A 27,665-nucleotide genomic window follows, 5' to 3' on the forward strand; every position below is an offset into this window, starting at 1 on the left:
AATCAGAGCACATTAGACATTATAAAATATATTGAACTGTATCAATATAATAAAGTTAATCTCTGACCATTATCAACATAGGTTTATGTTTACACAGTTTTATCTTGACAATACAACATTTGATTAAACTAATATAATGCAGGATTTTACTTTATCACTTCGATCCCTGATTTGTAGGCGCTGAGGCTCTTGGCCGTAAACTACATTACCTAAGAAGCCTTGCGATTTGCCCAGGAATCCGTCCGTGGAAAACCGATTGCGCTTGCGTATCCAGACGTGGCAACGGCATCATGGCTTCTTGGATCAGCGACGGGAGTCGGAGGAGAGAGATGAAAATACACATATTTTTCTTGTTGGTAAGTAATATTGCTCGTTTTATGTTACATCAAGACAGAGAGAATAATATTCATAATCTGATATCAAAGCTGTGGCCAAGGAATTATGGGAAAACCTAAAACTGTTCTTTGCCGTGTATTCGTGCTGGTTGCAAAGTTGACAGGCTATTCAAATCGTTTTTGGTGGTAGAACTTGTCGCTCATTATTGGCCATTAAGACTGAACGCGGATTTCTATTGTACTCTACGTATCCATTGCATCCTTGTATTAGGTAATGTTAATTTAAGATAAAGTTGTTCAATGTATGCGCTTTCCCTAGTAAATACCGCATGGATGCTTTGCGAGCACAACAGGCAACAGATTTAATCCGTGAAACGCTGGACACATCATTTTTTTAATTCAAGTACATACGTAGGATTTCTTATCCTGGGCATGAAGGCCTGTATTCTATTCACGATTCTAGTTCTTCCAAACTGTGGGCCTATACTTTTATGACGGAAGTGCCTTCCTGCCCCTTGGCCCGTGTTCATGTAACTGTCTGCAAGCGTAGTAGTAAGTGCAGGGCAAAACCCATGGAACGACCAACCTATTTCACGAAGCTTCTGAGGGTCTGACTAATGGTCATATTTCAACCAGAATACAGATGCAGGATGTGTTTTTTCTATTGTGAAAGAATGACTAGTGGTGTAGTAGGTAGCCTACCCTTCTAAAATACAGGTTAGCATTGAGGGGTGTGGTTCACTGCCCTTTGGAGTCAGAGGTAGGATAATATAGTTATACCCCTATGTCATGTGACCCATATCCAGTAATTTGTTTACATACAGAAGCTACATGTGGCTGTTCTGGCACTAACATTCAGTTTGTTATCCATGTCCTGCAGAAGACCACGTCACTGGTTGTGGCAGTCCTTTTCCTGTTCCACATCCTGTTGTATTCCTGCCATTGCAAACAAAGGTGGAGACGGGTACTGGTTTAAGCAGGCCAGACAGACATGTAGACCTGGGGTGGGTAGCGGAGATAGCAGGACACTGTTCTCTACCAGGGGCCGAGGCTGTCAAAGCAATTAAAAAAATATTTGAATCTGAGTTGAGGACACATCTCCTATCCACACACACACACACGCGTGCGCGCACACACACCCTCCCTAACATGTTGGACTGCCTGACTGCCTGCCATTACACCCTGGAGTCCTTTTTACATAAATGGCTCTATCAAGAGAGGAGGGCCGCACCATTGACAGACCTGTTAGTGTTCCCTGTCTTCTAATCAATTGCCGATAAATGATCAATTGTTTCATAATGTTTCCCCACTGTCAGCATTTCGACCGTGGCTCTATCACCCAAGGCTGGGGGGGAACATATCTATACTTCGGCTCATCTAGTTTTAACGTATTCTATGAACCACAGTTCTTGGGCAACTACCACAAACACAAACACACACACACACAGTCAGTAGCTGCTTCTCAAGTCATTAATCAGAGGGAAATGGAGAGAGCGTTTCAGAAACAGTCAACTGGTTTGTGCTGATTCAGTGCAGCTTTCTAAACTGGGATGGCATTTATGAAGCAGGTTAGTCACAGCAGATGGAGGGTGCAGCAGCAGAATCCAGGCTTCTGCTGCTTAGCTAGCGTAAAGTTTTTTTTAAATTTTTTATATATTTTTTTTTATAAACACTGATGTGATGCGACACCTTTTTTGGATTAGCGTTCTAGATGAAGAGTGTGCTAATGGCCGCCCTCCATATTTAAGCCATTCGCTCAGAAGGGCTTCCAGGGACAAGCTCCCTTGCACTCACTAAGCTGCATACCTTAATTGGAAAATGTCGGCTGGATGAGATATGGTTTATTGGGGGAGCTTGATCGATAATGAAAGGATTTGCAATAGATTGTCATTCTGAGAGCGGGGTTGGGTGAATAGGCTACGCTTGACCAGTCATGTTTGCCTGTGTGCTAATGGTCTTCAATAACGTGGGTTTGTGACTGTGTCACTTGTGAATGCGAGTGAAATAGAGGCTACATTACAGCATCCCAGCAGTTAATGTGTTCCAACCTCACTTTATCAGATGATTGAGTAGAACCAAGAACCAAACCAAGTTCTTGGCCAAGAAGCCATGCTTTCCTAGAGCCTACTGTCTCATTGTATCTTCTGTTAATGTAGTACGCAAGGCTGCCGCGTGGAAGGACTGAAGGCTCAGTGTGTGTGCGCTTGTGGTTGGGTGCATTTGTGTGCGTGTGTGAGCATTTGTGTGCCCGTGTGTAGTTCCACCTCCACCTGTCTCCATCAATTGGGAGTGTGTGAGTGAGTCTGTTTCCCGGCAGCATGTGTTCAGAGGATGTAGATAATGGTAGGGAGAGAGCGGCAGATCACATGGGCCACAGCAGCCCTTTAGAATGGGTGGGCTAGGCTGCACACGCTAATTGCCAGGCATTGATGGGCTAGCAGGATTGGCTGCCTGTCTCTACACAGTGTGAGTGGGAGGGCAATGTCATTATCATTTTTTTTTTTTTGTTGAAGGCATAATCACACAACAAAAACGGAGTCATTGTAGTAGGAATAATCAGAGCTGATTTGACTAATTATACAACCAGTCACGATAGCCTGAGCATTTTATGATTCAAACGTCTTGGTAAATCCATGATGCAATTTATAGTCCTGCATCCCTTCCTCTCCTCTGCTCCAGTCCAACATCCCCTTCCTCCCACCCCCTCCAGGAGCTGACCTAGCCAGGAGCTGACCTAGCCAGGAGCTGACCTAGCCAGGAGCTGACCTAGCCAGGAGCTGACCTAGCCAGGAGCTGACCTAGCCAGGAGCTGACCTAGCCAGGAGCTGACCTAGCCAGGAGCTGACCTAGCCAGGAGCTGACCTAGCCAGGAGCTGACCTAGCCAGGAGCTGACCTAGCCAGGAGCTGACCTAGCCAGGAGCTGACCTAGCCAGGAGCTGACCTAGCCAGGAGCTGACCTAGCCAGGCAGGGGAGGGGTATTCATGGTCCTCACAGGACAGAGATTCTCCATATTTTTTTTTTGACTTTTAATTACTCCTGACGGGCAGCTTCACACCCCAGGCTGCCCGGTCTCAGAGCAGGGGGGGGGAGGAAGGTAGGCCGGTGGGCAGGCAGTGGAGGACGTCACCCTGTCACATCCTTCGGCTCTGTCTCCGATCAGCAACCTCTAGACTCCCACACTGTCACACAGAGAAAATGAGATGGCCTCCTGATAGAGTTCACGAGTCATCCAGACAAGTGTGTCTGCGTGCGAGTCTGTAGAGCGCATTTGTGGGTACGTGGATATGGACCATCAGAAATGTGTGGAGGTCAGGGTCAGATATGGTTTCAGTCGTTCCACTACTGTTTCAGTATGGTTTTAGAGAACCTGTTAGAGATGGGCTCTGGAAGGCTCATGAAGATGAGAATGTAGGCTAGCTTGGTTTCAATTAAGGCAGTGTCACTCATTATGTATGTGGACCAGAGCAGAAACGGACGTTTAGGGCAAATTTGATATCTCTGCAGGGGACCAAAGGACGTTTTTAAGACGCAGTAGGAAGGAGACGATTCAAATTTGTCACACAGTGTGACACCGAAACTCCATGTCACACTTCAGAGGATGTTTACCGGGGTAAGCATTCTGCTTGCTCGGAAGGTTATATAATTACCTGGGGAAATTCACCTTTCAAATGATTTTTTGATTGAAGTTGGTGGTGAGTGCTCTGCTTATTTTATGTATCAAATGATCTGTGTGTGTCTTTGTGCTTGTGTGTGCGTGCGTGCGTGGTGTTTAGGTGTGGTTGGCGTCCACACTGCAGGCCGTCAAGGTGTCTCCTCTCATTGAGAAGATAAGCGACCACAAAGACTTCAAGAAGCTTCTAAGGACCCGGACCAACGTCCTCGTGCTCTACACCAAGTCAGGTGAGGCACCTCGCTGCTAGCTGTCACCAGATGTTCCCCTTCGTTTTGATTGAACTATTTCCCCGCGTTTAGGATAGGATTTGCGTGTGTCACACGGCTGTAGTTTCAATCTGCCGAGTTGGGAAGTGCTGGGGTTGGAGATTAGAGTAAGATGAGTGTCCCTACGCGGTCAAATGAGGTCGTAAAAAAAGCAGTCACTCAAAGGCATTAGGGAAGTCAAGAGCTTGCATTTAACATTTAATTTGCATATTTTACACCGGCCCGAAGTGTGATTCCCCTCCACCACAGGGCCCATGGAAGACTGAACCATGCTGATCCCATCCATAAACAACCCAGCCTCTCTGCACAGGAAGAGCCTCTCAAGGCCTCATGGCTCTAGATTCATTCGTTTCATAATTCAAGGCCCATTTCAGCCTCTGTCAGGTCATTGGATAAGACTTGCACATATTGAACGCCAGTGATTGATGGTTTGCTGCGCTGTTCTGTGGCGTTTCCCCGAGGCACGGGCCAGGCTGTTTCCCTTCCTACATGTTTCCCTGCCCATTTCATTTCCTGCTGTCTGTCCCTCTCTCTGTGCCCCCCTCCCCCAGACCCAACCCACCCTCAAGGGGGTGTCTAAACATTCTTCTCCCCTCCAACGCTGCACACTTCCTCCATAAAACCAAACTACCCTCATACCCGATGTCACCGTATGTTGGGATCTAAGAGCCGCGCTTTCAGGTGTTTCCCTTAGCAACCTGGTGCTAGGCCCCTTTTAGGCCCATACCACTCCCCCGAGAGTCATGGCTGAGCCCCAAACCTACTGAATATAAAGCAAGTGTTGTGTCTACAGCCAGTGGAAATGCTCTACGAATGCTTGTGACACCTTAATCAAGTTTAGCAAGAAGGCAGTAAAACTGATATACAGTGAGGCTGTAGGAATAAAGACCCACAGGGTGTTTTACCCGACTCAGAATCCACACCCTCGTGTTGACTTAGTTTTATCATTGTGAATTGTGGTTATGTTCGCTGCTATAAATTGTTTCTCATTGTGGCACTCTGGGAGGTTAAGTAAAGTTCTCTCTGTGATGCGATGGGGTTCTTTGTTTGCTATGTTGACATATTCCTGGTGTTTTATTTGAGTCCAGAGTACTTGTGTTCAGTGTGTCATCCTGACCCTCCTTATCTATAACCTCCATAGTTTTTTTGGAAAGCAATGACATTATCATTTGCTAACAAATGCATTCACCTGTTATCCTTTAAATATGATTATATTCATACACAATTTTCTTTGTGTCGATGGCTAGTATGCAGTTCTAACTGTGTGTGTGTGCGTGTGTGTTTGTGTGTGTGTGTGTGTGTGCAGGGAGTTCTGGGGACTCCCAGCTGAAGCTTCTGTCAGATGTTTCCCAGGTGGTGAAGGGCCAGGGGACCATTGCCTGGGTCAACTGTGGGTGAGTAATGGATGCCGTGGCCTAGTTCACAGAATGACAGTGCTTAGGATCATTGTGTTATATGCTATATTGCGTAATACCAGCAATGGGATGATATGAACCACAAGTCTGATTTCGGTGAGTGGCACTGGCTCAGAAGAAGATCTGTCAAACAAGTCGAGTGCAGCCGTTTCTCTGTCATTGAAATTTGCAGCAAAGAACTTGGAAGCCTTTTGTCTTGGTCCTTTGTAGGAGCACAATGTGGCATGTCTGTCCAGAGTAATCGATAGCAGCCATTGAAGCCGCTGCTGTATCCTCTTTAAACTGCCTCCCTCTAGATCTCTATACCCGGCCTGTCCTGCAGGCACACTGAAAATGCTCATTAAAACATTTCTTTCTACATTTCGTTGAAGGCTGGAGAGAGGAGAGAGTCACAGCCATGTGTGTGTGTTGTGTGTGTATTGTCTACACGTGTAGCGATGAGTCACGGAGCACATTCACTTTCCTGTATTGGAATCCATGCTTCTCTGTCCTTGCCTCCCCGCGCCCCACACAATAGATGTGTCAGGATGGGGCAGATTAATCCACCTCAGGCTCTTTTCTTGGAAGCCTTATCACCGGGATAGATGATACTCCCATGGCACACGCAGGAATGCTCTTCTTTAAACTCTTCCATCGTCTGCGCCCACCACCCCCAGCAACTCGGGCCTCTGCAGGCTGCGCGTCCTCTCGGTTCTCTGCTTTTTTCCACAGCTGTGTCAACCTTCAACCCCGTGAGCCTCCCCCGTCGCTCAGGAGGGACGGCATCCAACGGGAATTGGAGAAAATGAGAGGATCTCCTGGCAACTGCCTTTCAAAACATACCTCGAAGTTTCCCTCAAGCTTGTCTGGGAGTGGCAAGCTGTCAACTCTCCTCGCTAATTGCTTGTCATCAGTTCGATTCACTTACAGCAATGAGCAAAATAAATCTTTCACTTTTTCAAGTTTACCTACTGTATGTTCAATTTCTGGGAATATGCCTTTCCACTCTGCCTCCATACTGGAGTGGGTAGTGAGCTTCTAGGCCTGTGCCAGAGAGCCTACAGGGGGCATAGATGACCGGGTTCAGCCCTGCTGGACTCCCCCTGCCTCTGCCAGTACTGCTCCAGCTAGCAAGCCTGCAGTAATTGTGCGCGTTGGCGTGCTCTAGCACCTTCCTACATGGAGCAGGTCCAAAACAAAGCTTAGCCGAGAGCCTGTGGCGGAGTGGAGCTGACGGGCCTCAGCATGAGAACAGACCTCCCTGCCAACCTGGAGGCCTGGGGAGGCCAAGACGACACACTTAGAGCAGATGACACAGAGCTGAGAGAGGGCCAACTATGGCCAACCCGGGAATGAGGTCACCGGAAGTGGGCGAGGGAACAAGCCAGGAAGGGTCCGGCTAATGGTATTAGTCACATCTTACATCAAGATTGGCTGAATACATTTTTTTTTCATGATGCCAGAGGAAAGCTTCTGTAATCCTGAAGACTTCTTGGATGATTTATTAAGCATATCAAGGATGACCTGTGTTTGTGTGTTTTTCTGCTTTACTGGATTCTTTTTAATTATCTCGATTGCGTGTGCACTATCCGGAATAGCTGACAATGTACTGTTGTCGCAGAAAATGTTTAGTTTTCTACGGGTTTTCTTCTCAATGGCAGTATTCTCTGAGTTTATTTGGAGGCAGATTTGACGGGGGCAGTTCTCCAGAAAATTCGCCTCGACTCTCCTTTTCTCAATGTCATCTTTTGTTGCACCCAATATCTTCCACTCAGCCTCTCTTCCCATCTCTCTCTCTCCACCTCTCTTCGTCACCTGCCACCACCCTGTGGACAGCAGAATCCATCTGACTCACCCTGCATGACGCAACTGCTTGAGAAACAAATTATCACCCCTAAAATCGGTGCCTGGGTCTGCATGAGCTCTGCTGTTGGTAGAACTGGAATCCTCTGCTGCCAATTTTAGTCTCTCACTCCTCGGACGGATACATTCAGCAGGTCCGTTTCAAAGAGACTGTCCGAGTACTTTATTACTTTATTTACTCGACTACTTTTATTACTCTCCTCTTTGTTCTGTGGACGATTGTTGAGAAGAAAGTGACAAGATATATTTACTCCTCAGCTGAGGTCATCTTAAATTCGATTTGTCCTGGGACTATTTCTGTTACTTGACTTTTCGTTTCCACGGTCAGCACGGAGATCGCAAATCCAGAGAAGTCCTCCGTTATCGCGGCGACCAGCGTAATGTTCGACGAGGTCAGGGCCCCCTATGCTGCTAACAAGCCAGTGATTTGGAGGCACTCTGCCCATTTGCACCCCACCCGTTAGAGGGATATGGTGTTCCGTGGAACTGTGTGAAACTCATGATTGGCTCTCAACTCCCCCGGTACAATGTGCGGTCACAATGTCTGCTCATGAATACCTTGAGCGATGCCATCTGCTATTGTGAGTCTCAATGTTTCGGTGCATGCACTCACACGCACACAGTCACTATCTACTCTCTTCTACCTGCATTCTGGAAAACATCCCTCCTGCAGACAATGACACTATCTATAATGTATATAACATTGATGACAGCACCTCATTCTCTCTTAAAGGACAAAAAAGGGTATTTTGCTGAGGGTGGGGGGGGTGGGTCTGTCAGTACTGTAATTGAATTCCATCCCTTTTGAATTTTCATTAGCATAGAGGCTTAGCTTTCCTGTGGAGGCCTGTGTGTGTGTCTCTCTCACTTCCTATTTGTCCTCAAGTAACACATTTTCATGCTCATTATCGCTGGAGAGAAAGGGAGTTATTATCGTCGGGAGAGGGGTGTGCCGGGAGTGTGAATGTGTGGGTGGCTGGTTATATAGGATGTGTGTATTTGTAGCATGTGCTTACAGAGGGTTTGTTTGCTGTTGTGTGTTTGGGTGTTCTGCTTGTTTGCGAAGATTACTCTCCACAATGACAGAAATGAGCCTGTGAACAGTATGTAAACAGATCCTCTCGTCAGCGTACGCCGTCTCCAATCAACACCACGGCTCTCTAAATGAGTGTGTATAGTCAACAGGAGTGCGTGTTTCTGTGACCCGTCCGAGAACGTCATCAAACACACTGATATGTTCCAGTTGATGGCAGTAATGGCTGGAGACTTGATTTCATCAGGCTTAATCTGTCTCTTATGTATTTCTCTTTCAGAGATTCAGAAGGTCGCAAACTGTGTAAGAAGGTGAAGGTGGACCCCAGTTCAAAAAGCAGTGGAGCAGAACTCCTGCACTACAAGTGAGACTCTCTCCACTGTGTCGCTTCCTTTTAATAACGTTTAATAGCGTCTCTGGTGTTGAGCAGAACTTGTGTGTGTGTTCCAGGGATGGAACCTTCCACATAGAGTACAGCAGGCCCGCCACATTTAAGGTAACTTTCACACTCTGCATCAAGATCACCTCCAAACGTCATGACTGAAGGTGGGGCGTACGTAAACACCAAGCGGGAAACTTATGAGCAAATAAAACGATGATCACGGGAACATCGCTGCTTTCTTCCTGATTTGAAAAGCATGTTTGTGATGTTTTGGTATTTTGAAATTAAAGCACATTCAGTCGATCATGTCTTGCAGCCGAAACTACAGATTGCGGCAACAATCATCCTCATTTGACCCAGCCCTGCATATTTAGTAATTGTACAAATAACCAGAGCAGTTTAGATACTACCTCATGTATAGTTGTGCTTGCTGTTGTCTCAGAAGACATATGGCTCATCACTTAAGTTTGGAAAGTGCATAAAAACTCATTATGAACATTTTAAAGTGAAGAATGACTTGCGTGATTCCCGAATGGGAGAACATTTTTGCGGATATATTACTCGCCATCTGCCAGGCCAGTGCAGCTCCTGCTCAGCATTCACTGGTGTGTTTTTCCCAGTGACGCCTTCTCATCTGCTCTCCTTCTCCTCTCTATTTTCCCCCTCTCCTCCCCCTCTCCAACCCTCCAGTCCATGGTGGCGTTCCTGAAAGATCCCACAGGAGCCCCTCTGTGGGAGGAGAACCCCGAGGCGAAGGACGTCGTCCACGTAGAGAGTGAGAAGGTCAGTGCGTCCTGTCCTCTATGGGTTCCTGCTAACATGGACTGAGTGTCGCTCTATGGAGATTAATTAATTAATATGCAGCATTAAATCTGAGCTCAACAACAAACCGCTGTGATGATGACTAAACACTTCAGGATAAAGTCAGACTTCCTGTTCTCCGGCCCTCTCTCTATCGCTCTCTGTCTCTCTCTCTATCTCTCCCTCCAGTCTAACAGTTGGATCACCTCGACACATCCTGAAATAACAACACAGCACTACACAGTTACTGACAGACATAAACGCAGGCCAGGCGCGGCATCAAAGAGCTGAAAACAGTTCAAACATGATCAGCGGCCCGCTCTGTCGTCAGAGCTGTCCGACGGTTCTCGCTCCAGCAGCGAGGCTGACTCGATGCCTCACCAGAAGGCTGATCTGCACACACGACCCGCGCGAGGCCTTTGAACATCTTTTGATTGCCGGATGAGCCGCTGATTCCTGCTCATCTCTGTGTTGCACCGTGCCTGGAGGACAGCGTAGAGTAGAGGCTGTGTCAGTTGGCAGTTCTTCTGATGTGAAGGAACAGGAAGTGGATGTGTAATGAGGGAGGGAAATGAATTGTCAAGGAAGAAAGGATTCAGACCCCCCACCTGTGTGTTTCTTTCTCTTCCCTCCATCCATGGCATCAGCGTGTGTCGCAATGCCAATCAAATGAGCCAGGCGGACTATTTTTGTGCGGCTAAGTTAATTAGCGGCTGCTTTTCATAGAATCACTCTCCTCGTGATTCATCGCGTGCTTCGGCCTTTTGTTCACCACGCTGCACCTCCGCTGTTCTCTTTGTTTCTCAGGACTTCCGGAAGCTTCTGAAGAGAGAAGAGAGGCCGGTCCTCATGATGTTCTACGCCCCCTGTGAGTCACCCGTCTCATTCACACTGCCTGCAGCTGAGAGGTCCAGGTAGAGTCCTGGAGAGACAGGCGTGTTGTCCTCAAAGTGCTCTGCAAAAAGTCACAACAGCATTGTGCTCATTACACAGGAGCCTTCATTCTCGAACACACAGTAAAGATGGAGGACCAACCGTGTTGGCCTGCTGGCATAATCAAGTTGGTGCCTAGACACATTTCTCAAATGTCTTCATAATGTATTCCCCTATCGTGTGTTGTAACAGGGTGCGGTGTATGTAAGAGGATGCAGCCCATCTTCCAGCAAGCGGCCACGGAGACTAAGGGGAAATATGTAAGTGAAGCTCCTCTCGACGGCTGGCATCTTGTTTACGGAGCCTAATCACTCCTGTTCTCAGTGAGACACCATCACAGTTGCAGTTCAATCGAAAGCAGCTTGCCTCCAGGGCCTCTTCGCCCTGTGCTTTAGAGGAACTACATAATGGATGTGCCAGCCATCAGTCAGACACCTGTGTAATTGCTAGGATCACTGCTCATTTAGAAACCCGACTTTCCCTCCTCATTTTCCTCTTAATATTGTTCTAGATTGAGCTGTCCTCATGAAGTGGGGATTTACTTGGTTTATACCCATTTACTTAACTGTGGTCACCTAATAATGCCCCAACAACACCAATTATGGGATGGAGTCGTGACAGTTGGAGTCTTGTGTCTGTATGGATTACTGTGGCTTCCCCCTTAGACCTGACAGTGTTGTGTTTTCTTCACGGCTCTCTCGTCTCTCCCAACCTTGTCTCTAAAAATCCACTCGGTCAACAGAGAAAGGGGAAGAACAATCTAGTACAGTGGAGGACTGTCCAGCTAATGGTACATGAGATTGCAAGGTGGGGTGGGGTGGGGGGGGGGGGTGGGCTGGTTGGTTGCGTGAAGGAGATGAGCTTCTTCCTCTGGAGAGCGGAGAGTTTACAGATCAATAGCACACAGGGTGTCCCTCCGCGACTAGCCAGAGAAACAAAGAAACTGTTTTCAGAAGCATTTCTGGTACAGCGATGTCATAGGGCTGACTTCAGACGGCTGTTTCCTTTACCCTTCTAAAGGAGCAAAGTACTGAAGGGAAGAAGTTGAGTTTTCAGTGTTTGATTTCGGGTGTGTGAATAAATAAGCCCCTCATTTAGAGATTTGCATAATGGGTGCATTTACCTCCCTATACACGCAACATGTGGTGTTGCAGCATAATGACAGTATTCCAAATAGTTGTGTGACAGACGAGATGCTTTGAGTTTCAAATTGCTTTTGAAAAGTTAACCTGGTTAACCCGAATCCCACATCATGTTTTCATGTCTCGTTCTGTTTACCAGCTCTGTCGTTCATCTTCATTTCCAGGCTTTTGGGAAAGTTTCTTTTCAAATCAAGTAAACTACCGTTTCTGCCCTTCTCATTCTCTCTCTCTCATTCTCTCTCTCTCTCTCTCTCTCTCTCTCTCTCTCTCTCTCTCTTCTTGTTTTCTCTCTCTCTCTCTCTCTCTCTCTCTCTCTCTCTCTCTCTCTCTCTCTCTCTCTCTCTCTCTCTCTCTCTCTCTCTCTCTCTCTCTTCTTGTTTTCTCTCCCTCTCTCTCTCATTCTCTCTCTCTCTTCTTGTTTTCTCTCCCTTTCTCCTTTATATTTCCCACTGCTCTAGGTGTTGGCAGGGATGAATGTGCACCCAGCAGAGTTTGACGGCCTCAAGCAGGAGTACGATGTCAAGGGCTACCCGACCTTCTGCTACTTCCAGTGAGTCTCTGTCATCCGTCTCACTTAGGGCCTCGCTCATATGGCTGCTTCACTCCATGCTGGGCCAATAGAACATTTACTACCATAGGTGTTTGGAGAGGATGGGGGCACGCATCATATCACCACACTCATTGCCAAGCATCGGCACACTCCCTGCCTTGCAATTGGCCAAAGCAAGTAAGTGTGTCGTTGGATGTTCTGATCTGACTCCTCTCTCTGAGTTTCTTCAGTGGGCTTGGGTCCTTGACGATTCTGTTTGAACGAGGCAGGCTCACAATGGGGGGGGGGTTTCTGCTGGGAAGAGTTGAGATGGGGTGGCAGGTCGTGGGGGGGCCTGGCATGGCGTCTCCACTGTGGTGTGTGTGTGTGTTTGCTAGGGGACAGATGGAGTTGAAGCTGAAGGCTCCCTCTAGCCTCTGAGCTGTCTCTGGTTCCTTAAGCCTGCAACTGCTCTCAGTAGGATGTCCTGGCTGCTGTTTCTCCATCCTAAGTTACCCTCGCTGCTAGGTCCTCTGTCATGCAGGAGAATGTCCAAAGCCTGTATAGATCAAGTAGTATCAATGTAGCGTATGTATGTTTACTTCCTTGTATATGACTTGAAAATGTGCTTCATCATAGAGCTTGTGCACTTGTTTCAGATTCGAGTGAAGACACAGCCATATTTGGTTGTACCATCCAACCAGCCTTCTAGCCTTTACAAATCCCCCCCCCCCCCCCCATCCATCCATCCTATCCTTTCAAACCTAACTAAACGCTTCTTGTTTCAGCTCAGCCTTTCAATTAGGGTCCATTAAGCAGCTAGCGAGGATGTGCTGGCCAAAGCAGAGTGAGCAGGTTACCAGTGAGACGTTAGCCATTAGCTTTCCCAGCTCAGGGGGGAAGGCAAGCGGACAACCACGCAGCAGCATTTGTTTCCTGTAATGAGCCCTTTCATTTGGAACTCGTTGCAAGTCCTTCTAGGACAAAACACCATCGTCTCGAACACTTCTGGTGCAGAGCAATCTCACAGTGGTACCGTGGTGGACTTTCTGCTCAGAAGCCTCTACCTTTCGTACACCGGGAAGACCACTGCAGTTTTCAACTGGGCTTTAGGGCACCACTAAATTTGCCAGAGCTAAATGAAAAAGGTCTCAAAACTTGTGTTCGAAAGTCCTTTTTATTTTCTTTCAGTAGCTACGGGCAGCATGTTTTTATGGCTCCTTGTTGTGGAGACCGACCCACTTCATGTTTTTCGTGTAACATCGTAAAGATCTATCACGGCTTGCTTTTTCCATAAGACACACGATAGGTCTACTGGGAGTCAGGTGGCTGAGCGGTTAGGGAATTGGGCTAGTAATCCGAAGGTTGCTGTGCCAAATGACGTCGTGTCCTTGGGCAAGGCACTTCACCCTACTTGCCTCTGGGGGAACGTCCCTGTACTTACTGTAAGTCGCTCTGGATAAGAGCGTCTGCTAAATGACTACATGTAAATGTAGGTCTGTTAACACAGTCTTCTTCCAGCTGTGGTTTTCACTGATGGGGACATTTCTCACAACGTTTCCAACTCCCTATGGACCAGGAACAGTTATAAATGACTGTGATCTGCAGGTATAAAGTTGAGCTGGCACAGATTAGTCCCATGTGGAGGAATCCCAGATCACAGCAGATCAGCACCGATACGTTTAGAACACAAGAACGTTGTCTTCTGAGAAATCGCAAGGTTTGGCATGTTCACACTGTGGAAAGAGAGCTCTGTTTTCAGCCTGTTTCTGATTCATGGCAGTGGGTAAACGGAAGACGGGCTGTGTTATCCACAGAAGTAGGAAAAGAAGAGAGGGAAATCAATTCATGTTGCGCATTTTCTTTTTTGTTGCTTTTGTCATCCTCATAAAATGTCTCGTTTGTTCCCTAGTCCTTCTCTCTGCTCTGGACAGGAAAAGCAGACACATGTAGGGGGATATTCTTTCAGCTATTCGAGGAAATTCATTCTTGTTGCATCGCTCCATAGTTTGTTTTGTTATGGAACTCTCTGGTGACGGTGTAACGCCAGCACGTGTTGAGTGCTTCTGCGTCTTCTCTTTCCGCCTTCTAGGAAAGGGAAGTTCCTCCACCATTATGAGAACTACGGAGCCACGGCCAAGGACATCATCGACTGGATAAAAAAGTGAGTGACTCATTACCCCGTTCTCCCCTGTGAGCTTCCCTGCTTATCCCATTCTCCCCCAGTATCACCCCTTTACCCTCTCATGCCTCCCTCCTTCATAGCTCACTAACTCCCCCTCCCTCCCCTGATCCACCCCCCCCCCCACTCACCACCTCCAGACTGAGGTGTAAGGGCCTGGAAGGCTGCCACGCCGGCCCTCCGCGCCCCGCAGAAGTGCACGGTGCGCACATTTCCCAGTACAAATTGGGGGGGGGGGAAGAGGAGAAGTGTGTCGAAACAATTCTTAGAAGGCCAGTAAACACACGACACTTGAGAACCCTCTTCAGTGCATACTCTTCAAGTCCTGAGCACTCTCCTCTCCGAGCACAATGGCCACATGTGAAACCTTCCCACGGTACAGGGCCATAGCACCATCTAGCATGTGCTCAGGCTGTGGCTGGTGCTGCTGCCCTTTCCCTGGGCCTTGATCAGCCCAGCCTGCTAATGCTAAGAGGTGCAGCTGACAGTTAAATACGAGGATATGCTCACTGGACAAACCCCTGCAGGCAGGCACCGCACTCTGTCACACAGCAACGAAATTGGCTGATTGTGCGGGAAAAAACTCACCAGAGCTTTACCTTCCGGAAGCCTCCTAGGTGGCATTATGGGAGAACTCCTATAAAGAAGCACACAAGTAGTCAGGCAAGTGAGCTTGCCAGTGGGGAAACTCAGCACCTGATGTTGCTTAGAAACTACCTGGCCATCTGGTACCGAATAAGTGTAGCCGGTTAAGATTTTTAAAACAATAAATTGGAGTTGAGCCAATATCCTTAAGGAGAATCTGTGCAGGATGAGGCCCACTTCTCACAGCCTCCCAGTTGCACAATACTGACATACAAAAGTTTCCACTATCAGAGGGGCATATGCAGGTGTAGATAAATACACCTTATTATACAACCAGTACGTAGATACTGCATGTACCAGGGGGAACGTTTTGTAAGTATGTGTGTATGTTTATGGGAGAGAAGAGCGTGTTTGTGTGTAAGACAGAGAGAGGATGCGTGCGAGCCAGCGTGCCTGCGTGTGCGTACTGGTCTTGGCAGTGCAGGAGAGGGTTCTGTCACACGGGCGTGTCCACTCTAGTCCAGATGTGTGTGACGTGAGGTGCAGTATTGGCTCCAGCTGTGATGGCCTCTGGGACCGGACCAGCTCAGAGGACTGTTCAGTGGAAGCGTGACGGCTCCTGACCTCTTCATGTGCAGCAGTATATCTCCACACATTACCTCGAGTCCTCACCTCAGGTCTCCCCCGCTTCCAGAATGTTTCTACACTGCTTCCTTGCTGTTTTCCTATTCATGTTTCTTCTCTCTCCACCCTACCTCCCCCCCCCTCTCTCTCTCTCTCTCTCTCTCTCTCTCTCTCTCTCTCTCTCTCTCTCTCTCTCTCTCTCTCTCTCTCTCTCTCTCTCTCTCTCAGCCCCCAGCCCCCACAGCCTAAGGCCCCTGAGGTACCCTGGTCGGAGACAGAGTCCCCGGTGTTCCACCTGACAGACGACTCCTTCGATGGCTTCCTGGAGGAGCATCCCTCGGCCCTGGTCATGTTCTACGCCCCCTGTGAGTAGCTTGCCCCAGGAACACTCACAGAACCCACACACAGACAAGCACACACAAACACGCATACATGTACACACACGGCCCGAGTCTCCCACACACTGTCAGTCTCCGCTGGGAATGACTGAATGACCTTGCGCCGTGTACTCAAGCCTATGTTGCATCATTGGAGCTTACGCAACGGGCTGTTTCCAGAAACGTTTCTAAAAATGCCAAACTGTGAAGGATGAAACCTTGAGTTCCAAACTCTTGTCTCTTAGGTGAGTGTGGAGGTGGTCCGAGGGTTGTTAGTCTAATGTCGTCTCGTAGCATAGAGTGAACATTTCCACCTTCTCTGGGAGGTCTCATATCTTGTCCTCTGATCTCCTTCTTGCCGCATTGCTAACCTCGAGACACCTCTCTAGCCACTATGCAATGAGAAGCTAAGCCTCCTTCTTATAGACTCCCGCCCCAGTTCAGGATGCCAGCTAGACAGACCCAACCCTCTCTCCATGGGGTCTAGAACCAGACAATGGTGGCACGGCAACCTTGACCTGACACAGTTCCTGCTCATTGAGACTCTGAACAAGGGGCAGTCAGCTGATATTGGCATCAGGCATTGCAGCTTACACACACACACAAACCACACACACGCAAACTCGCGCAGACATGCATGCGCACAGAGACACCCGCAGACACACACTCGCTGTGTGGAAGTTTTAAAGTGGTCCAGACATCATTGAGAGATACATGGCTTTGCGTTCAAGAGGGTGACCTTGTATTTTGGTCTGTCTCAAACCTGAACCGATCTATCCCTATGCTGACATAGACCAAGGGCGCACCTCTACAGACAGCCTAGACTAAAGATGGGCCTTAACCCGAGTCTGGAGACAGGCTCTGAATGAAGATGAGTGGAGTTTGACTGTACTGCCAGTTTGCATGGTGGTGGTGTCCTGAGAGACACACACACACACACTTTTATGTTGCTGGAGGTAGGCAGAGTACAGTACTTGAATCACTAAAGCTGTCTGTGGTCAGCGCAGTCAGTAAGATTATTCCCAACACTACTGAGATGTTCCTGGGTCCGTAACAGGCAAGTTTGTTACAGTAGTTACTGACATCTAACTTACGTATTTTATTAGATTTAAATATAAAATAATTTATGTGCTTTTTGATCTGATAAAGTTTTACAGGGCTGTTATATATATATATATGTATATATATATATATATATTTAGTTATTTTTTCATCCTGCCTTAACATGCAAAAGAAACCTAGATATACGTGTTCTCTATCAAAGAGCATATTCATGAGATTTTAAACAAAGCATCTCATGGATGCTGGGGCACAAACTTTCAGTTCAGCGTCTGAAAGACGTTTAGCTCTAAAAATAAGACGCATCCACGCTGCACTCATGCATTTTTTATCAAACGCAGAGTTTATTCATGATGCTAGAATTTGGTTATCACAACAGTGTTGACAAGCCAGCTCACAGACACGCACGCGCGCGCACACACACACATGCGGGGCGGAACACTTGCTGTGGCTCTCGCAGCCCTCACCATGTGATGTCAGCGTGAGGTCTCAGTTCCAGTACGCTGTATCCATCCTCTGTCGGCGTTTCAGGAGTTAGGACGCTGACACACCCTCTGCCCACGCGGCTGCAGTCATGCCTGTGGACAGACATGACTCAGTCCTCCAGGGGGTGTCACCATGGATCTCCTTTGCCCTCCAGTCTGATTAAATAGCACAAGCTAGGTACGGATGGAGCGCATGTCTAGTCCATCGTACGAGGTGAGAAACCTTGCTCTCGCTAGCTCGGATGGATACGGAAACCGAGGTCTGAGATGCATTAGGACTGACTCTTCAGTCCTAAACTGACTCCGAGTCAGTTTTATGACGAGTTTTATGAAGTCAGTTTTATGAAGTTTCCCGAAACGGGTGGAGAGTTCCCAGCCGCTTGTCTTCGCGTGCTCGGACGAGACGGCTCCGAGGGCCGTCGTGTTTGTGAACCGCTCGAGTTTGCCCACCGAAGGCCCTTCCTTATGGCTGTTGTTTCTCCCGTTCGTGTTATAAGGGCGAGTGAAGTCACGCTGTCCTGCTCTGACTTACGACCTGTCGTCTCTCTCTGCTCAGGGTGTGGCCACTGCAAGAAGATGAAGCCAGAGTATGATGAAGCCGCTGAGACTCTCAACAAAGACAAACACGTAAGTCTTCCTGTGTGCCTACGAACCCCGTCACGTAGAGTCTGTGCGACACGTTTAACACCCTTCCCCAGCTCGAGCCTTGGCCGCTGGTATGACTAGAGAGGAGAGAGAGAGAGAGAGAGAGAGAGACTGGAGAGTTGGAGAGACTGGAGAGAATGCACAGGGGGGAGGCGTATGTGTTTATGATTATCAGGGTGTGTCCTGGTCCTATCCTCTCTGGTAATGCTTCTCCCCCATGGCCGCAGACGGGTCAGTAGCACTCAGCCCAGCCTCCCGATTGGTCCCATTACCCCATCCTCATCCCCTCCATCTCTCCAATCGTCCTCATCCTGCTGCCTGGCGAGGCTGAGCTGTTCTGTGGCGGTCTGCCCAGTGCCGGGGGTCAATGGGAAGAGCTCCCACATGATCTAATGTGGCTTTACTGGAGCCCTTCCTCACACCCCGGGCTCTGGAGGCCCCTCAAGCCCTTCCTTTTTCATCTTCTCCAGTACTGGTGACTCATACAGTACACTACACTCATACATCGAAGCTTGGTGAGAAGCACATCTGTGGACTTGCTGTAGTGCTTAACGTCTACAGGACTTGCTCTGTAGACAGAGAAAAAATAGAAAGTGTTTTTTTTATTTTTGATCGGTCCAATGTTTATAAGTAATAGGGGTGATTTTAATTTGAATGGATTGCAACGTACCGTTGAAGGGCTCTTAAGACGGCACCACGACTGTTTGCAGTCTTACTAACAACCTTCGGTTTGCTCTCCCTCTCCTCCGTCTTTTGCACGCCCCTACTTTCTGCAGTGCCTCAGCCCGTGAGCAAAATTTTTTTGTTGATGATGTCATAACTGCGTGGTGTTGTTCTGTGTGTCCAGAGCCCTGGCGTTCTGGCGGCGGTGGATACCACCATCCACAAGGCGGTGGGAGAACGCTTCAAGATCTCCGGCTTCCCCACCGTCAAGTACTTCCAGAAGGGGGAGGACACGTACACCCTGCCCCATCTCCGCAACAAAGACAAGATCATCGAGTTCCTGCAAAAGTCAGTTCTTACCTTCCCAAACCCAAAAAACACACCGGCTCGACGTTAGTAGGGATGTCTAACAGTCCAGAACGCCGTTGCCAACGATGCAGAACGTCACTAGTTGGATGTCTCTAATGAAAACTAGTCATGTGTAATGGCCATGTCCTGATTCTTCTCCCCCCTCCAGCCCCCAGCCCCCACCTCCTCCAGAGCAGTCCTGGGAGGACACGCCCTCCAGTGTCAGCCATCTCGGATTGGAAGACTTTAGAGAGGCTCTGAAGAAGAAAAAGCATGCCCTGGTCATGTTCTACGCTCCCTGTAAGAACCTCGAGCATGCCTCCCAATGACAGTCCGGGCGAAACACCTGTTGTTGATTTACCCATGTCACCCATGACCTCAGCTTTCATTGCCCCGGTGTTTACGAAGCATTCCTAGCCAACCTAAAGCTGCCATCTTCTCCGGCTCCACCTGAACTGTGGGGAATTGGGAAGTTACACACTGGGCTCAAAATAGATTTGCAGTAGTGGGTAAATAGGATGACAGGTCCACCTCCTCGGCAGTGAGCTAAGCATTAACACACACACACCGTTTCCTTCCCTGTCAATGGGGAGGGGGGGCGCTGACGTTACGAAAGCCTACAGTCGCCGTATGATGCGAGACTTCAAAAGAGCAAGAAAGCAGCACCGTCATCTTAGCGCGGAGCCAAAGCTGTCTGAAATGCCCTCGGCTGTCCCTCGACAAAGAGGTGGTTGAGGCAGAACCGACAAAAACAAGGTGCTCTTTGTGCTTCCCCCTTTTAACGTGTTGTAATCCACTGTGTAACATCCGCCCAGGGGCCTGGCGGATCAAACTGCATAAAGACTGGAAGGCCTTCAGACAATCTGTTAATTGCTATCAAAGGGGATGGGAGACACTCGTTCGTTTCCTAGCGTCAGACCTGCAGAACAAACAGCCTACGTAGCCCTGCGAGTAATAGGCCACTTTCACCGTTTCCTACAGTAAACCCACCCTGGAAACACTGAGCTAATATCTGTGTACTGGTACATTACACCATTTACAAGCTCATTTACCCTAAAGCCTATTTAGCCGAAATGACATCCATTTAATTTTGATATACGATATCCGATTTGAGAATGAGTTGAGTGATTCCCACTAGTTACGTTGATATTGTAATCCCTGTGCAGGCGAGGTGTTTAAAGATCTAGCTCTACCTCGCATTGGCAATGTAACAACCCTTCCTCTCGTGGTCAGAGCGACCAACAGGGAGAGGGGATCACCAAACACAGGCAACACCCAGTGGCAAGCTACTCAAGTGTAATGGCAGAAGGTGGAGACCCATGGACGTGGGAGGGGCGCGTTTGCTAGGGGGAGTGAAACTTATAGATGTGCTACAACATCCTGGGAGGCATCATTCATGAGGGCGGTAACAAGTTTTATGGCTGCTTGTGAAATGGACATCAGTAATAAGGGAGTAGCATGTGTGTACGCTGCCAAATCCTATGTGCCGTCACACGGCTACGAGAGAATGACCTCTCTGTACGAGGGAGTCCGGTTTGTCGCGTGGTGAAGGAGTATTGGGCGTTCGATGCGGTCCATGTCCTGCAGCGAGGGGCCAAGTAGTGCTTGTGCTGATGTGGCCGTAGCGACACTGACTCCCTCTTTCCGGCAGGGTGTCCCCACTGCAAGAACGCCGTCCCCCACTTCACCACAGCAGCCGACCTGTTCAAGGAGGACCGCAAGGTGAGACTGCCCATCCCTCCGCCGTCTTCCTGACTCGCCTTCATCGGGTTACATTTTCAATACAGGCCAATCTGGAGGATCTGACTTGCATGTGACTTCGTAAACACACACAATTCCTCAATCCCAAATTAACACCTACACCTCCCTGTGAAGTCGTGTTGATTTTAGAAGGCTATTGCTCTACTGTTTACTCTTTGCAAATTCTCCACTTGAGGAATTATCTAGATTAGGATTGCCATTGGTATGGTATGCTGTCATGTTGAAATCTATCCGGCTCACGCCATGATTATCTCAAGGGCCGGGTGCTGATTGGGGATTATTCGACTCAGACACTCTCCCCTTCTGTGTCCTCTATCCTCATGTTTTCTCATATACCCCTCTGGAGGCTCTTTCACTCTCATATCCTCTCTTGCTCCTCTCCCCTGGCAATCCATCTCACTTCTATGATGCCTTCAATTGTACATTTCCTGTTAAACCCTCTGACTCCGTGACTCAAGTCACTGTTTCCATTTGGGGAGCCCCCCCTCCCACCTAACTGTCTGAATCACCTCTGTCCTCACTTGGCAAGCGAGTTCTCTCGCTCTGACCTGAAAAAAACCCAAAGTTGAACATTTGCAACTGAGTCAGATGCATCCTACATAGCACCAGCCTTTACCAATTATTGAAATGCCACTCGTTATTTGGCACGCAATCTTTTTACATAAGCCTGTACATAATTCACATCGTTGCGATGTTGAAATCAATAATCCATCACAGATGTTACTGTGTGAAGACGTCTACTTTGGAACTTGTTTGCTGGGCAGCGCCTTGGTCGATATTTCGCATCAAGGGAATAGAAGTTCTTGTTGTTCGTGTTAAGACCTGCTCTCTAACCCGGAGCGTGTCTGAACGGTGGATGTCCCTGCTGTGGGACATGCACGCCAACGAGCAGACCCTACTGGCTCACAGTGTCGGGAGCCTGGCTCACAGTGTCGGGAGCTTGGCTCACAGTGTCGGGAGCCTGGCTCACAGTGTCGGGAGCCTGGCTCACAGTGTCGGGAGCCTGGCTCACAGTGTCGGGAGCCTGGCTCACAGTGTCGGGAGCCTGGCTCACAGTGTCGGGAGCCTGGCTCACAGTGTCGGGAGCCTGGCTCACAGTGTCAGGAGCCTGGCTCACAGTGTCGGGAGCCTGGCTCCTGTGGAGCTGAGTTACAGCTACCTGTCGATGTACATTCCAGTACTGTGGGGCTCCATACCGAGCCCAGGACAGGACCAGAGCCAGAGACCCTGGGCTGTGGGGGTCTGTCAGCCAGGAGTAAGTGGTCCACTCGGAGGTCTCCACAGGCAGGATCCAGCCCCCTCCACTGGCCATTGATAGTATGCACGTCCGCAAAGACAAACTAGAATCCCCACAGTTCTAACTTGGATATATGTTGGTGTTACATAACCATCATGCCTTTGACATCCCTCATGAAGGCATAGAAAAGCAAAGACAGATTCCTTTTACCCCCTCCCTGTGGCTTACATTAAATGACCAGAGGATCAGATGGTCAGTGCGCACGAGGCGTTGTCGGGGTGGGGTGTATGATCCGATAAGCCTGGCGGGGTGTGGAGCAAGGGAACTCGATGCAACCCAGAGATCTCTGAAAAAGATCTCCCCTACCTCCCCTGGTCCCTGCTCTCCCCCTCTCACCATCGTATGCCCTTCTTCTCTCCATCTCCCCTTCTCCTACAGTGAGCAGGATTTTGGGGGGAAGGGTTGATTAGACAGGAGTGACAAGGGAGAACGGAACACAAGGTTGGTCATTTGTTTGAAGTCCTCAGTGCATGGCTCTGCACGGGGGCAAATCTCCATCTATTGACTTTCTTCCCCTCATTTACCAAAGACAGATATAACAAGCTCAATGCTCACTTGCAAGAAACACAATTAAACACAAGATATTGCATCCCCCTCGAATGACGATGTGTCAGTGTTCAGTGTCTGAGGAAAAGCAATGTTTTATCCCAATCCTGAATTAATGGGATGTCTACACTGCTAAAGCAGGGGTTTTATGGGGTAACTAATATTCAGAAAGCTGCCTGCTGACTAATGAGAAGACCATGACCAAGGAGAGAGAGTGGGGGTGGGAGACAGTCTAATAACCTGCTTGTGCAGTGAGGATTGACTTGCTCTCACAGATATTAATTAGCACCTAAGGTAGATTCATCCACTATTGATGCTCCTACTTTGTAGGAACCCAATCGCTGCAGCTTCTCCAAGGTACCGTAACAGGTGTAACATCTAGTCCTCGACAGAGACCCCCATGTACGCTTCCACGGCGTCAGAGCTGTTGTGGGATCAATGTGATGTTGCGGGGTCCTCTGTCAACTGGAGCAAGATCAATAAGCAGCATTGGTCTTAGACCTTTTGAAAACAATCCCTTACGACTTAATTTTCCTCCTGTCAATTTGCCGGCTGCTTTGATTGATCGCCCGGACTGGCTCGGTGATGAACGTCGGGGCCAGTGTCTGCAGTGATGTCATCATCGCCGACTGCCACAGATGCCTTCTGGGAGTTTAAAGGGTTTGTTCCAGCCCGGCTGTGAAGCTAACAGCTCAGCCTCTCTGATCTGAGATGACCCTGTTCCGTCACTGTCCCAGACCTGATGGCATCTGCTCACTAGCCTTACTGGCCCAGCTGGCCCTGACATCTAAACTACCCTCAGCCATTCATCTAACAAGGGTTTGACGGCACGGCTGACTTGGGACAGATGTGATTGTGTGTTCTCACTGCTGAAGAACAGTCCGGTCATTCGGACGAGCAATTTCATGTTGTTGATATGCGGCGGAGTGCCTGCGATTTGGACGTCGAGCTGTCCGATTTGTTTAGTCTCGGCAGGAGATCTATCGTTTCCTTATTCGTCTCCAGGAAAATGCTGGGAGATTATTCAACGGTGACAAGTTCAATGCCCGGTTTTTGAGTGTTTGGGAGGGTGACATTTGAGCTGTCCAAAAGGATGAACTGAGTGAGCTGTGTATCAGAGGTGGTATTCACGCCTCATTGGGACCGGCTTTCTCAACTGCCTTTCTCCAACATAAATCTCCTTTGTTGTTTTTGTGTAGGAGGGATTGGTTTTCTTCTCTCTCTCTACATGGTCAAGCCCGATAGGAATGAATTAGTCATTTTTCTTAACCCTGCCGAGTCTCTGGCAGGCTAAATTTGGGAAAGTGGAATGTTGAGAGCAAAACAGCTCGGTCCGTGCCAAAGCAGCTGTCAGAGGTTCAAGTACTTACTGTGAATGTCTCTGTACTGCAAATAAAGGCTGCAATATTAACAATGTGGATATTGTATGTCTTCCATACAAAAGTTAAAGGACTGGAAATTCACAGCTTGTTGAACAGATCGTTCCGCTTGGAATGAATTAGACTACTAGGCTCTTATGAAACCTGGCATTTATACTATAGGAAATGTATGGCTGCTATTTTCTACGTGGAAAATCTCCCATCAAATAGGAAAAATGCTGCATATGACTAATCCTCTGCCATCCCGAGCCACCCCTGTCCTAGGGAGTGATATAGGTGTGCCGTTGTCGAGGGTTTGGTATTGAGCCAGACGTCTTATCAGCAGGGGACGGAACAGCACAGCAAGGCCATGAGCAGGGGAGACAATGGAACACCAGTCAATAGAGGAGCATGGGATATCTCATGCCGAATGAAATCCTGCCAATGCCTACACCGCCACATTCCATTAATGACCAAAAGCAGGCCAAATCGATTCCTTAGTCGGGTAGTGTCTGTGTCATGTTTACGATCATTCCCCTCCACCCACCACCCAGATTGCATATGCAGCCGTGGACTGCACCAGAGGACAGAACCACGAGCTGTGTAAACAGGAGGGGGTAGAAGGATACCCCACCTTCAACTACTACAACTATGGCAAGTTTCCCGAAAGATACAACGGAGACAGAGGGGTAAGGAACAACTCGGGGCCACAGCAAGTGCTCTCTTGTCACCTTAGTATCACATTGTGTTATAAACCAAAGTTTGTAGGTATCCCCAATTCCCAACATTTCTCTCTCTGACTGTCAATGTTTTTTTTTTTTCTCTCTCTCTCCTTCCCTCCCTTGTTTCAGGAGGCGGGCTTTATAGGCTTCATGCGCAGCCTGAGGGGGCGGGACCAGGAGAAGGTTGGCAAGAAGAAGGAGGAGCTTTAAGGCTGACTTAGGTGGGGAGAGCCTGTCGTTGCACTGTGACCCCTGGCCGAGCGGGGGGCCTATCAGCACTGACGTGGGAGACTTGAAAACCTCAGCGAAAGGCTATTTTTGATACTGCGCTGACCATGTTTGTTATACCAGCGGAGTAACCTACCGTCAGACCACTTCTTTTCTTTTTTTTTTCATTAGTACTTTGATGGACCAAACAAAAAAATCATAATCAAAACAGAAACAAAACAGAGTTTTTGCCCAAATACTGTGACTTCATTTGTGAAAACGACATCTTATACTGTATCTATGCAATACTTCTCCCTGCTTTCCCAGCCCTGGGTATCTGTGAAAGTGCTGTTTGGTGGTCTGGGGATGGAGGAGGGCTGTGCTTGTCATTGGCATCCACCCACCCGCAGCCAGCTACACATTACACCACAGGGATCACACGTTAGCATTGTTAGCTCTGTATGTTCTTTTGAAGAGGAATCCAATACAACATAGGTATACAGCTTTTTCCCTCCCAAAAATATTTTTGTACAGAACTGTCCTGTAGGAAGACTGAACCCATGTTAAACCTTCATGGTGGAATTGCTCCAGTATAGACGACTGGTACTGTTCACGAGTCTGTCTGAATGCTGTATTGATTGTTCCAAACTGAATAACACTGAAGTGAAGTGGAATCGCCTTCTCTATTTCAAAGCTGTTATGTGTCGTCTTGCTTTAAAGAGAAAACGTATCTAGTCTCTCAAAACAGTGGCCTTAAATGTTATTATGGAAACGAGTTACATTATTCAGACAGATATGGTGACATTCGAGGTCCGGAGCTCTCTGGGAGTAATGTTTCAAAGCCTGGTGCTTGTCAATCTCCACCTTTTTTTAAGTTAATCTTAACAGACATTAGCGTGAATGTCAAAAAGGTCATTTGAACTGTGTTGCATTTGCAGAGGCTTAGTGTTGCACCATGCCTAGTGTTACCTCTTTACTATGGCCCTACATGTATAGAGATGAGGTATCTAACTAATCATTAGCCTCATAGCGCTGGAGAGACCTGCAGGCTTAGAATGATTCCAGTGATTCCATCTGGCCCAGTCTGTCACATTGTCATGTGTATTGCATTTTCGAAACTGAACCGCACTAAGGAGATAAGGGTGAATGGATAGTCCAGTCAGCCTCATTCAGATCTTGTTTTGTGAGTCCTTCTGGTCAACGGTCCGTCTTCACATTTGATAGATTCAGGTCATTATAGCCGATGATGAGATCCGAGCTTGCAGAATGCACAATGTGCACCAACCAGGAGGCATTATAAAACATAGGGGCCATCCTCCACCCTGATGAGGCCCGGTGTGCTCCAGTTTAGTCTGGGCAGTGTCGACCCTTGTGTTCCAACTCATCCAAATGGATAACTACGCTGATCTGAGGGGCGGGGAAGTCAATGGGGCCCACAGACTTTTCTTTCAGAGCCTGGCACTTTCATCCACTCTCGAGCCATCATCACTACCTTTGTGGCGACTTCAATGTTGTGTGTTTTTTCGACTCCCTCGCTTAGGCCTCGATAAATATTTAAAAATGTATCTGTAGCTGGACTTGTGTTTTATTATTCAGGAGTTTTGTTCCTTTTATTATGAATAATGTTCTCAGGGATAGCGAAACACAATTAAGGGAACTAGCTAGTTTTTGTCATTTGCATTCCAATTTGGTGTGGATGAGCTCTAGTCGCCAAATTAATAATTGTTTACATTTGCCTCCAAGAAATAGAACAAAATATATAGATTAATTTTTCAAGTTTTCATTTCCTGTGTCAACTTATGGCAGGATGTATTACATAGAACATATTGATCTTAATGGGGGTTAATGAACAGACTCTTAGTGGAGGTCGTTGGATTTTAAATGGGCCAGTTTCAAATGGTCAGTCTGACTGCTGGCTGACGTTGAACACTGTTGTAGATGTTTAATGTTACTACTTCATGAGTATGAAAAACATGCAGAAACTAGCTGCAGAATCACATAATATTGGGAGAGTGCTTTACATAGCTAGATTTTCACATAATGCTGTTTTAGGTGTTTGGTTTTGTTCCATGTCGGCCAGAAATGGCTTTGTCTCTTATTCAGTTGGTTTCTTCACTTGTTGAGGCTTCTTCAGTTTTAAAAATGAGGATTTATTATTCGGACAGCTCTGTCCTATCCCAAAGGTCTCCATCTTGTGTGAAAAAAAAAAAACACAAACTTATGCCAAGAAGTCATGGTTGCCTTTGTTGATTTGTGTGCCCAGCCATATGTACAGTTTAGCCCAGTACAAATGAGGACCTTGCAAAAAATAAACTAATTCGTTTCCAAAACATTGTCTGTTTGTCGATTTTCCCAATATGTATTCCTAGTCAGCTGACAAATTGTCACTCCAGTGAATACGATTATGGTCATCGTTGACTTATGAACACACCCCTATCAAATGTAACTACTGG

The 27,665-nt window shown here is 47.9% G+C and overlaps 1 protein-coding gene across 2 annotated transcripts; it reads left to right on the plus strand.

The window, feature by feature from the left end:
* Nucleotides 1-283: 283 nt before the first annotated feature.
* On the plus strand, nucleotides 284-27,533 carry pdia5 (protein disulfide isomerase family A, member 5). Of its 2 annotated transcripts, XM_067227707.1 has the most exons (18): nucleotides 284-356; nucleotides 3,842-3,947; nucleotides 4,111-4,237; nucleotides 5,583-5,670; nucleotides 8,847-8,930; nucleotides 9,017-9,062; nucleotides 9,639-9,731; nucleotides 10,557-10,617; nucleotides 10,875-10,942; nucleotides 12,283-12,374; nucleotides 14,446-14,517; nucleotides 15,973-16,109; nucleotides 18,222-18,292; nucleotides 19,158-19,321; nucleotides 19,491-19,621; nucleotides 20,973-21,043; nucleotides 24,838-24,972; nucleotides 25,135-27,533. In XM_067227707.1, exons 2-18 carry the CDS (start codon nucleotides 3,936-3,938, stop codon nucleotides 25,213-25,215), a joined length of 1,533 nt encoding a protein of 510 aa, XP_067083808.1. In that variant the 5' UTR covers nucleotides 284-356; nucleotides 3,842-3,935; the 3' UTR covers nucleotides 25,216-27,533. The 2 variants fall into 2 exon arrangements, with proteins under 2 accessions (XP_067083808.1, XP_067083800.1); XM_067227699.1 differs by lacking the exon at nucleotides 3,842-3,947 and having other exon boundaries at nucleotides 287-356.
* Nucleotides 27,534-27,665: the final 132 nt, after the last annotated feature.

This window comes from Osmerus mordax, chromosome 2, assembly GCF_038355195.1.
Source record: "Osmerus mordax isolate fOsmMor3 chromosome 2, fOsmMor3.pri, whole genome shotgun sequence".
NCBI classification, from domain to species: domain Eukaryota; kingdom Metazoa; phylum Chordata; class Actinopteri; order Osmeriformes; family Osmeridae; genus Osmerus; species Osmerus mordax.

Coding starts and splice junctions, on each gene's coding strand:
- pdia5 (XM_067227699.1), top strand. CDS start 291: ATGGCTTCTTGGATCAGCGACGGGAGTCGGAGGAGAGAGATGAAAATA. Junction 357..4,110: donor TACACATATTTTTCTTGTTG/GTAAGTAATATT, acceptor CGTGGTGTTTAG/GTGTGGTTGGCGTCCACACT. Junction 18,293..19,157: donor CTCTCAACAAAGACAAACAC/GTAAGTCTTCCT, acceptor CTGTGTGTCCAG/AGCCCTGGCGTTCTGGCGGC.